Source organism: Zonotrichia albicollis, chromosome 1 (genome assembly GCF_047830755.1).
Source record: "Zonotrichia albicollis isolate bZonAlb1 chromosome 1, bZonAlb1.hap1, whole genome shotgun sequence".
NCBI classification, from domain to species: Eukaryota; Metazoa; Chordata; class Aves; order Passeriformes; family Passerellidae; genus Zonotrichia; species Zonotrichia albicollis.
In genome coordinates this window covers 132,014,184-132,026,490 of record NC_133819.1, presented here as the reverse complement: position 1 = coordinate 132,026,490, position 12,307 = coordinate 132,014,184, and the positions used below count along the sequence as shown (strand labels likewise).

At 40.4% G+C, this 12,307-nt stretch overlaps 1 protein-coding gene across 1 annotated transcript in view; it reads right to left on the bottom strand.

Annotated features, from left to right (window-relative positions):
• STK3 (serine/threonine kinase 3) overlaps positions 1-12,307 on the bottom strand; it is a 125,541-nt gene that overhangs the window by 98,334 nt on the left and 14,900 nt on the right. Inside the window, exon 5 of the mRNA XM_005479477.4 lies at positions 245-409. Coding sequence (XP_005479534.2) covers positions 245-409 — 165 coding nt within the window. The remainder of the gene's footprint in view (positions 1-244; positions 410-12,307) is intronic.

Here is a 12,307-nt window from a genome sequence, read left to right as displayed (position 1 = left end):
CTCATACTAAAATTTAAAGAGATCATCAGGCACTTGATGCACTGGGCTATAAAAACAAACAACTAAAAACCAAATAGGCCTGCAGCACATTAAATACTCGCCATGATAAAGAATGTCAGTTCTGCCAATACCACTAGTGGCAGTGATACTGCCCAGACACAAAATTCAAGGCAGAGGACAAAGGTGAAAGAAAAAGGTTGGGAGCACTATAGCATCTTAAAATTATCTTCCCACAGTTACTTACTGTTAACTGGCCAGCCACACCAAAATCAGCTAATTTTGCATGTCCCTCGGTGTTAAGAAGGATGTTTCCAGCTTTTATATCTCTATGTATTTTTCTCATAAAGTGCAAATATTCAAGTCCTTTAAGAGTAGATTTCAAAATAGTTGCAATTTCGTCTTCTGTTAGCTGTAAGAAAACATAAAACCACTTTCAGGTATACAAAAAAGGTCCATATATTTGACTTATTTAAATCATGATCATTTCATAGTGATTATTGTAAGGAGCACAATGCTTGACTTTTTTTTTAGCAGACCCAGAAAAACTTCCATTTTAAAGCTAAAAAAAAACCCGAATAAAAAGTAAATTATTAAATGCCAACTATAGAGAAAAAAGGTGTTGTGTAGACTTAGCAGGCCAAAATGCTTCTCTTAACTCTTACATAGTGCAGAGTCACATGCCATCACAAATGCTACAATAAATTGCAAGTCTACTGGCCAAAAGATGACAGACGTTTCATTATGACAGAAAACACAACAAAGTGAAAAAAACAGACATATTTTGTTTTTTTACTTCATAAATAACACCAACTCTTGAGTAAGTCATCAGCTAGGAATTGTTTATTTTCATCACTTTAGATCAACAAAATAGGAACACAAGCTCCTGAACAAGCATTATCAGAGAAACAGTAAGAGTCTCTTTTTCAGCTATCAGACCCCCTTGAGAACACTTCTTCATCAACATTTGTTCTCAAATAAAAGCACAAACATGCACATATAACTCATTCCATGTGATGCAACTGCTCAAGGAAATACAAAGAAATTATCCATACAACTGAAATGCCAATTAATTACAGTACACTGATGCTTCAATAGAAGAACTAAAATGAACTTCACACATCCTCAGAAATTCAAGAAACTGGCTCTGATTTGGCTGCAATTCGGGGTTGCATTTTTTCCCTCTTTCCTCTAATTTTCCAAGCCTACACAAAAAATAAATTAAGCACCAGCAATTCCTTCCAGTTTCAGTTCTGAAAGTGTCGGTAGACATCCACACCTCCCTCCAAAAAGCAACCAGCACCAAAAGCCCGTAAGAAACAAAAAACCCACTCGTGATCACTCTAAGCCAAAAGAATGAAAGAACAAAAAGGAAAAAAAATATTAGTCAGCAAGATTATCTGCACCTGAGCTGCTCACAAGTTTTAATTACCTAATAAACAAAGCCACTTCCCTGTTGCAGATTCTATCCAGTCACACAAAACCTAGGTGTGGAGCCCAAGGGCACAGTTGCACATTTATCTGAACAGCAGTCCCAAGCTCAAGTCCCTCCTTTCCCGGCAACCTACAGCAGTAATTCACAGTATCTCAGTCCTCCTTCCACTGAACAACTGTAACAGACAGATCCTAGTTGAAAACAAACCTGTCTGCCAAATTATTTTTCCAACAAAACGCTTCCTGGATTCAACTCATGGCATAGTAAAGAAGGACAAAACAAAGCAGCTGCTGCTCAAATTGGCATTGCTTTCAAAAAAGTGCATGTGTTGATACACTCCAAGAGTTCCAGAGACTTTTATAAACCTTTTCCTATGTGAGCAGAGGATGAAATTGATGGTGGTGTATTAGCTCCAAGCCAAGCACTTACCGCCTCTGCTGTGCATTATGCATTCCTTGCCCACCATTTATCTCTGAGATCTTTCACTGTTTCTATTCAGCAGCACACAACTCAAAGCCTTCACTTGTGCTACTTTATGCTGACTGCTATGCTGCTTCAAAGGACTGCATGCCAGAAGAACTGAAAACCCTTTTACACACAGTTCAAACAACACAACTTTCCTGGCATTGTGCCATGGGAGTAAAACCCTTTACCTGATCTGGAGTCAAGCAAGAAGGGACTTCAAATCAACTGTAAGATAAACTTAAGTATGGTCAAAAAGATATTTGGAGAAAGAGACAATCTTCATTATGTGAGCTAAAAATTCTGTGGTGAATCACTAAAACTGTGATTATCTGCAGACTCACACTTCAGGCAATTTAAACCCTGGCTATTAAACACTGTACCATGAATGGTTTAAGACATGCTGAGTGTAACACTTGCTGCCCAAACTTTACCAAATCCACCCAATTTCAGAAACAATACAATGTCCTCAATCTCCAAAGCCTTCCATGCAGCTAATCCTGAACATGCAACAGAAAATGACCCTGAGCACTGAGAAATGTACAGCAAGATAAGCATACAGCTTCCCTCCCACTTTCATCTAGAAACAAGTATCATGAAAAATGGTGCTTAGAGGACACGTCAGAGATCACTCTTCAATATGTTGTGCTTCTAAGGAGGTAAACACCTAGCTTTAGTTCTTGAAAAATTACCCACATGAGGATCTTTGGATCATCAGCTCTAGATGGAGAAGTGGTTTTGTAGCTGCATGACAAAGTCCAGCTCTCAAAACGAGAGGCTAACAGAAGACTGGAACCAAAAGCTGGCAAATAAGCTATGGAGTGAGAATCCAGCAAATCAAAAGAGAGTCCTGGAGTACTGCAACCTGATGCACTATCTGGGGATCCTCAGCAAAGTAAAGCTCTACCATGGCTAAATATTACAGAAGAACAAAGTATTTACACAAAGTGGTCAAAAAAACCCAGAGAAGTGAATACCACCTCTAAGAAGTAGGCAGAGAGCACAAGTCATGTTTATCACAAACAGCAGTAACAGGAAAGCACAGGAAAAAAGAAAGAAGAACAGATTTATGATGTTCCAAGACACATCAATTCCAGCTCCAGACATCCTAGATTTATCCACTTGTGCTTCATATAATCGTCATATATATAACATGATGCAGTCCCTAAAATCACTCCTGCTTATACTGTTGCTGAACATGGCCAAGTATGTACACAACAATACTTAGACAAAATGTTTGGCTTTAATACCTAATATTATTTAGAAGGATGCAATGAATTTCCAGCCTTACACAAGAAGCAAAGAAAGTACACTCAACCTTCCCTAGACAAAATTACCTTTTCAGAAAATAATACACTGCCATATTGAACATTACCATGCAATCATCAAAAAAAAAGTATCTAAAAACAGATTTCAAAATCATTAATTTCATTATTTTTGTGCCATTTAAACTTTTTGCAGAACCCATACCATCTATGGATAACAGTGAAAGCACATAAATTACAAAGTTCTCTGCATGTATACTTCTAAATCCAGAAACACTATTTAACTATGCAGTATTGCATCTGAGCTATACTGCACAGTTAAATGCAGTACATCATTTCTTCCCTTATTGGATACACTGAACATTGCTTTAAAAGTTCCATTATGTGGCTCTGTAGACCACAACCATCTTGTGCAGAGGTTTTTGCACACACTAATGGTATTTAAGTATTTTGTACACTGGCTGCCAAAAAGCAAATGGTATCAGGATACCATGAGATAACGTTGCCAGGAGGTGCAGGAAGGTGAGTGATCCTTCCCTGCAGCTCCACACTGCTGACACCACACCTGGAGTGCTGGGTCCACTTCTGGGCTCCTCAGTATGAGAGACATGGACACACCAGAGAGAGTTCACAAAGGGCCACAAAGATGACCAAGGGACTGGAACATCTCTCCCAGGAGGAGAGACTGAGACTGCGACCATTCAGCCTGGAGAAGATCAAGCTCATGGGGAATTTTCTTAATGTATGGGAATAACTGAAGGGAAGGTGCAAAGAGGATGAAGTCAGGCTCTTTTCACTGGTGCCCAGTGACAGGAACAGAGGCAATGGACACACTCTCAAACACAGGAGGTTCCCTCTAAACAGCAGGAAACTTTTTACTGTGAGTGTGACTAAGCACTGGAACACGTTACCCAGGGAAGTTGTGGAGTCTCCCTCCTTGAAAACCATGCAGAAATAGCCCTGGCAGCCAACTCCAGATGGCCTTTAACAGGCTGGTTGGGCCAGGTGACCTCCAGAGGTGCATTCTAACATCAACCATTCAATGATTCTGTATTAGTAGAATTTACAACTCCGTACAACAAAATTAGGTGCATTTTACACCAATTTGAATAAATCATGGGTGGTTTGTTTTACCTGACTTGTCTATATTTAAAGTTTGAATATCATCCCAAAATAAACAAGTTCCAAAATTTATCACTACTAAAGAAAAAGTAAGTTAGTTATCTGTCTGAACAAACAGCAAGTGTATGTTCCTAAGGAGGTAAAATCACTAGCTTTAGTTCTTGAAAAATTAGTGGCTGAGGTCCCTGCTGACTGAAAGCTAGGCAGTGTTATTCCAGTTTACAAAAAGGGAAGATTCAGGAATCTATGTATATGTTAGTCTAATCTCAGTTTCTACAAAACTGATGGAGAGCATCATACTTGGTACTACTGAAAGGCTTCGAAAGAACAATGAGATCATCAGGCACTGTCAACATGGGTTCTCAGAGAGAAACCCTGTTTAATTTGATACCTTTCTATGATGAGGTCACCCACCCACTGGTTTTTAGTTAAGTGAGGCTTACTTACCTCATGGCATCCTTCTGCAAGATGAGCAGACAGACACTGAGCTGGAGGCTGAAGGGCAAGGCTCAAAGGGTTGTAGTGAATGGAGCTACATCTGGCTGGTGACCTGTCACCAGTGATGTGCCCTCAATTGTAGGGCTCATTTTGTTCACTACTTTTATCGATAATCTTGATGCAGGAAATGAATGCACCACTAGTAAAATTTGCTGAGGATACCAAAGTGGGAGATGCTGTTTGAATGAAAAGTCTTGCAGAGGGATTTGGACAGAATGGAGCACTGGGCAGCAGTGAACAGGATGAAACTGAGCAAGTTTGAACGGCAGATTTTACACCTGGGATGGGTAACACAGGGACAAGCATAAATTGGGAGAGTAATGGCTCAAGAGCAGCCCTGCAGGAAGGGATCTGTGTGTGCTGGTCAGCAGCAGGCTCAGCAGGAGTCAGCAATGCACTCTGGCAGCCCAGAGGACAAACCCCTTCCTGCATCAAACTCAGCATCCCCAGCTGGTGGCAGAGGTGACTGCCCTGCTGGACAGCCTTGGTGCAGCCTCTCCTTGAGCTCTGTGTGCTGCTCTGGGCCCCACAGCTGAAGAATGAGGGTGAAGGATGAGAATGTGTCCAGAGGAGGGAAATAGTGATTTTTTTTTTTTTTTTTTAACATGATAAAAAATAACACACAGTTCTTTACAGCATAGAGACTAGCTGACACACAAACCAATGCAAACCTGATGGAATTTGTGGAAATAAATGGAGGACACTTTTATGGCCTACCAATTGTTGGAAGTAACAAGGGACCAAAGTACATACAAACAGATCCAAAGCTCCTACAACTATTCATTTATTCACAAAACTACAAATAAACTCTTAAAATCTACATCAAAATGCTTCCTAATTATATCTCCTCCCTTCTTTACTCTAAATCAGAATCTGTCCTCATAAGCATGGTTAAAAGTCACTGTCTAGGTACTGTAGTGTCTGTGTCCCTACAAGCAACTTTCAACATAGAAACAGCCTGAATATAGAACCACACCATTACAGGCTTTGGCACAGCACACAGCTTGCCCTCTACTCAATACCCAGTACTCTCTAGTTCTAGAAGCAGTTTGATATTGACATACATGCAGTGCCATTGACAATCACCACACAGAGCAATTAAAAGAAACAAAACTATTTCATATTAATATAAAACTATGTTGCAGTCAATGCTGATATCCTGATCTAGATGTGTGGTTCTGACACTATTCTATTCCTGATCAATCTCTATGGGCAGTATTTTTCCTAAACAAGTTGGTCAATTTTATTCTGAGATTTTCCATGCACAGCATCATTCTTCCACCAGCACAGCTCTACACCTTGCACTTTAGTATAATCTCACAGTCATAATCTTTCTGCTTAACTTTTGATTTCTGTTCACATCAAGATTCTCACTTAAACCCTTGTGGAACATTTATCTCTTTGGTATCTTAGGCTAGTTCTAATCCTGTATGCTGTCCCTTTGAATAAGAGTCTACTACCTCTACCCTCTAAATAAGAGTCAGCCATGGAAAGCTTCTAAACCTTCACCATGAAAACCACATGCAGATTATATATTAAAAAGAATGTGAATGATAAAGGTGAACAGCCTACATAAAATACATTAGACATGAGGACAATCCTAAAAATCAAAATGTGGAGCAAAGCAGCAAATCCTAGTGTTCCACATCTATTAGGAGACTATAACAGACATCTAATTCACATATTTATATCTAACTGGCTATGGATGTCACACACAAGGGAGAATGAGGGTTTATCCAGTCCATCACACACCACCTAATCCATGCAGCTGTTGGGACAACTCATCCACAGGTTCTCTTGCACACATTCTCCTTCCCGAGGCCCCTCTAAAGGGGTCTGGGTCAGCTGAATTGTTTTAACTGACTAAGTCCATTCCCAGCTGCTCTTTTTACATTAATACATGCACATTAAATCTGATGCTTCCAGGAAGTATCAGATTACTGCATCTAAACACTCTGATTACGTTGAACACACACAGGGTAGGTCCACTCTCATGGCAAATAAAGGAGCCATTCTTCCACCAGAAGCTGTGAAGCTCAAACATTTCACATCCTATCATCATCACACACCTCTCCTATTCTTCATTTACACAAGGACAAGGCTGGACTAAGAAAAAACCTGAGATTCAAGAGAGAAGGACAAATAAGCAGGGAAGAAGAGATGACAGTTCCCACAATACCATTCCCATTTGTAGTATTTGACATCTCACTTAGGAAGTAGGCAGAAATCTTCAGAGAGAAAAAGAGTTGTTACAGCTCTAGCCTGAAGGAAGTTCCCACTACCTGTTACAAACTACACTGTCCTGAAATTGCTTTCCCTGAGCCTCCCTCAGGGCAAGTAGACCCTTTTTTGAGCAGATGTATATGCTATGAGTAAATACAGTGCTCTTCAAACAACATCACAGCCTTTGCTTGGAGTAAAGTACCAAATCATGGCATTACTTAGGACAACAAGGTTTGGTCTAAGTCCATCAGATAATCTTCACTTAATCCTATACTATCTAAGGAGACCCCTCAATATTACAGTAATGGACAGAGTAAGAACTCACTACCATAAAACCCAAGCTGCACATAAAATCATACAGAACATATGCTGCAATAAGTATAACTACAAATATTCACTGTACAGGTGATGATCAGTGTTAGTATTTTTAAGATTAAGATTGCTTTTCACTACATAATCTCAGTAACATAAATTTAATAATATTTCATGAATATAATATGCAAGAGACCCCATCTTCTCTTTCCTTTAAATTAGCGGTTTTGTACTGGGTTATTAAAGATAGTGCTAACACATCAGTCTTCTATGTGTGGTTTGAAAATTACTACAGCCTAGCAGCAGCATAAAATTACCTAAAACATACTTTAGTGGCTCATAGGAAAAACTATTACAGGAAATCTCATGCTTAACATTAGCTAACATTAATACATAGACACAGGCAGATCAAGAACTGATCAGAACATGAAAGTCAGATTCTTCAGCCCTTCATTACCTAGTCCCAGCTTCCTATAAGATATCTATAAAGTACTGAACCAGATGTTGAGCACAACCTTAGAAGTAAAGCAGAAAAGTACAGAACCTCTTTAGCACTGCACTAAGTGCAGATTTTAACTATTATTCAGTAGCACATGCTATGTCTACACAGAGCTGTGATCAGCACCAATGTAATTAGTTTGGTTGTGCAAAGTCCTCTTCTGACAAGAATAAGGTCAAGAACTGCACTGGAAGCCCTTAACACAGGTCTGCTACAACAATACAACTGTATGCCTTTCTAACAGGAAGCACCTATCTGAGTTGCCACTGTTCAAAACCAACTTTACCATCATAGGGAACACATCTGCTAACAGCTCACGTGGCTCACAAGCTGCACACCTGCTCATACCATCCCCACTGGGCCTGACAGCATCACCAAGGGAGACCTTGCACAATCTTATAAGCCAACAAAGAGCTGGCTGAGCATAAAGGCCAACCTCCTAGAAGTATGAAAACTGAGTCTTTCCTGGCAGGCAAGGTAAGTAAATACAGCAGAAGGTCATCTTGAACAAACTAAAAACTCATAACTGAACTAAAGTACAGAAAATAAGGCATGCAAAGCACAAAAACAGATTACTAAAGAAGCACTGCCTGGATCTTAAAGAGCTGCATGTCAAAGGCCAAGAATAGGGTGGATTTTAATTTGGAGAGCAAAACAGAAGACGGGAAGGGAAGGGAAGGGAAGGGAAGGGAAGGGAAGGGAAGGGAAGGGAAGGGAAGGGAAGGGAAGGGAAGGGAAGGGAAGGGAAGGGAAGGGAAGGGAAGGGAAGGGAAGGGAAGGGAAGGGAAGGGAAGTTGAGTGGTCAGTCTTTTAACAAGCTATGCAGAAATCTCCCAAACACATTCCTTGCATCAGTCTTTAGCAGGGTTTCTCTGACTTTCAGTTGTCTCTGCCTAGTAGCAAAACAGAACAAGTTAGGAATTACTGTAGTAAATTGGACAAATACAAGTCCACGAGAACAAATAAGATACATCCAAAGGTGCCAAGGAGCTGCTTAATGTCAACTCAAGGCTACCTCTTATCAACTTTAAAAGATTACAGCAATGAGGGTGTCCCTTACAACATCATCATCTTCAAAATGGGCAAAAAGAAGGACCTGAGGAACTACAGGCTGATCAGCTCATTCTCAGACCTCAAAGATATTACGGAGTAAATCCACAGAGAAGCTAATTTTGTTTGTGTTTTTAGACACATAAACGATAAAAAAGTGACTGGGAACAGACAGCCTAAGTTGACCAGAAGGAAATGATGCTAAATGAACCTGGTCACTTTCTTAGGAGAGTGAAGAGAAAGCTGAGGATGACATTTTGTCTGACTTCACCAAGGCTGCTGGCAGCCTCCAATATATGTTTTTAACTAAACCTGGGGAATCATAGAGAAAATGTAGAGGAACAACCAGCTGGACTGCCAGGCTCAGCAGTGGTTCAACACGTAACCAAGAGCCAGCTCTAAGCAATGTTCTCAGAAACTGATCATAGGGTGAATACTCCCAGCATCTTGATCAACAATGAGGAAGAACACACCCCATTATGGTTTGTGGATGACATGAAACAAGGTGGAAACAGCCAGGGCACTGACAGGGCAGGACTGCCATGTAGAGGGATCTGAACAAGCTGGAAGAATTCGCTTGACAACAAATACAGTAGTTCAACAATGGCAGAGTCCCACACCAGGAGAGAACCACCCCATGCCATGAGCAGTAGGGACTGAGAATCCATGTGGAAGGGAGGGAGCATTCCTCCAGGAAAGGTTCTGGGTGCTCCAGAAGACAAGCTGAACACCAGTCAGCAACACCAGCAATACACCCCAGCCATAGACTGGCCTTCATTAGGAAAGCACAGTCAGGTCAAGTAAAAATCCCCCTCTATTTAGCATTTGTGAACACAAATCTGGAGCACAGTACCCTGTTCCAGGCTGCTATAAAAGAAAGGCTGACAAACTGGAGCTAGAACTGGACTAAAGGGGCTAGAACAAACCAAAACAATCCTCACTGAGCATACAAGAAGAAATAAAAGTTCTTGGGGCTGGAGACTGTTGAGTCTCACACTTTTCAGATTGTGAAAACTGATCTGAACAAGGTCCTAAACACTAACTGGACTGATGTTGCGGTGTGTTTCAAACTTTCAGGTCCCTTACCCAGGTGTGCCAAAACCCTCCCTCCCTGAGTGAGTCCTGTCAATCAGGCTTAACATTCCAGCAAAGGCGTTGTGTGGTTGGTCAAATTCAAAGGATGCCCCTCAGGCCTGGGGGTCATTGGCCTGTCTAGGTGTCCCTCGCCCCTTGAGACCCCACCCCCCCCACCTGGTTGGTGGCTCACCTGTCCCCTCCCCTCCCCTGCCCCTGAGCTTAAAAGGTGAGTCCAGCCATGTGCTCGGGATTCTGTTGGAGGTCTCCCCAAGATTCAGACCCCTGTAACCATGGAATAAACCACTGCATATAACCCTCTGGCAGAATCCCTCCTTTTTTCTCTTCACCTTCGCCTGAAGCCTCTTCCTGAGGTAAACGGAGTCCCTAAGAAGCCTGGATTTGTTCAGTGCCCAGCTGCAATCACCAGCAAGCTAAAGGTGTCTCTGGGGTGATCCACCACAGAAGCCGCCTCTGGCTCAGCAGCGAGGGTCAGACTGGCCCAGGCACAATCTAACTGGTAATATTGGGATTCGTATTCCAATAGACTTCCTTCCTTGGAAAAGTAGATTCACCTAGCTGACTTCCAGAGGTCTCTTTCAAATTAAAATCATCACTTATTCCAAATCAGTGGCACACTGTTCACCTCTTTCCTTACCACCTCTAAAATAGACATCCAAATTCAAAACAGTAGCCTTTCTTTTACCTGCAGTTTTTCTACATTTCATCTGCTTCTTCACTACAATAATATAGAGCAATAAACCCATCTAAACTTTAAAGACTCTTTTATTGTAAAATAAAATACACATGGAAGACCATAAGGAAACTTGGCTCAACTCCTTGAATGGAGAAAAATTTTATTGCCCAAATTACAACTTTATATGCAGAGGCTGACTCAAACTGGAAATACATTAAAAATTCAGCTGATATTTCTGTCTCTCCAAGGCAAACAATGATGGGTTCTTTTGAGAGGAAAGAGCAGTGTGGGGAAGCAATAAGGTTAAACTTCCACTCCTTACAACAACAGGAATAAGATTTTGTGTGTTTTGTGATGCAAGTTATATACAGCGTACCAGTAGATGACTGATTGAACATTCATTTAAACATCTACCTTTTACTGCAAGATTTTATCATAAATTTCTTCATATTATATGTTTACATGGTCATTTCATTGTCTGAGCAACTTAAAACTGGCACTAACTGAAAATTATTTACAAGAGGGGAAAAAAGCTGCTGCTTGCATTGAGTAATTCTAACAATTTTTTAGTTGAAAAATTATTTGAGTGACTGACTTCAAACCACAGATGCAAGTTCTGCTATTCTCCCAGAAGTTCCACACATTTTCTGAAACATGGGCAAGGAGGCAAAGGAGATCTGTTGACTGTGCAACTAACCAGACTGTTCAGATCAGAAAAAAAGTGAAAATTCTATCTCCTCCTCAACATACCATAGCATTGCTCATCTTTTAGCAGTGACCTGACTGCAAAGAGATCAGTGGCAAATATAAACATTGTGAAACCCAGCAAATACAACCATTAGAACTGAAGTACTATTTTGTAAACTTTCTTCCAAAAAGAACATTTTTTAAACAGAAAGTGAATTATATGATGCTGAGCATTTTAGTATTCCATGGCTAGCTTCAAGACAGCCCACAAAATTAACTCCAACATTTTATGCACCTGTAGGAAATCAAAGAAATATAGAAATCATCCAGGAATCAAATTCTTCTTAGAACTGACTTATAGATGTTCATTGCACAAGTTAGTAAGAGCATTTCTTTTAATGGAAAGAGGAAGGTCAGATGAAGTTTGGGGAGAGATAACTCTGTCTTCAGAGCAATTGTTATAGTATTTTACAAATAAATACAGAACTTCAGAGAGTGTATAATTTAATAGCATATTAGTCCTCATTGAGTGAGCATGATCTGCCAAGACTGTAGAAGGGGAAGAGAGGACAGTTAATGTACCCCAAAGCACATTTACCAGAGGATGCTGCATAGCCAATCTTTGTTCTGAAACTTCCCCATTTCTGAATGCTTTTGGTCAACTGTAGTTGCATGTAATACATACATAGTTATTTTGGAAATGGATGAACACCAGTGTAGCTCAAGTTTCTTTTTCTTTCATAAAAATTAGCCAACACATAACTTGCATCTTATTTCTGGCATACAAAGATTTTTCAGCTCAGGGAAAAAACAGTAATTTTCATGAGCAAACTTCCAAGCAGATAAACACAGTTTAATGCAACACTGAAAGAAAGATCTATCATTCTGAGAGTCAGACAGTACAATCCATTTTTAAGGAACTTACAATGCTACTCTAAAGAACTAAGGAAAAATAATTCCCAGCATTTATATAGCAGCCAATCATT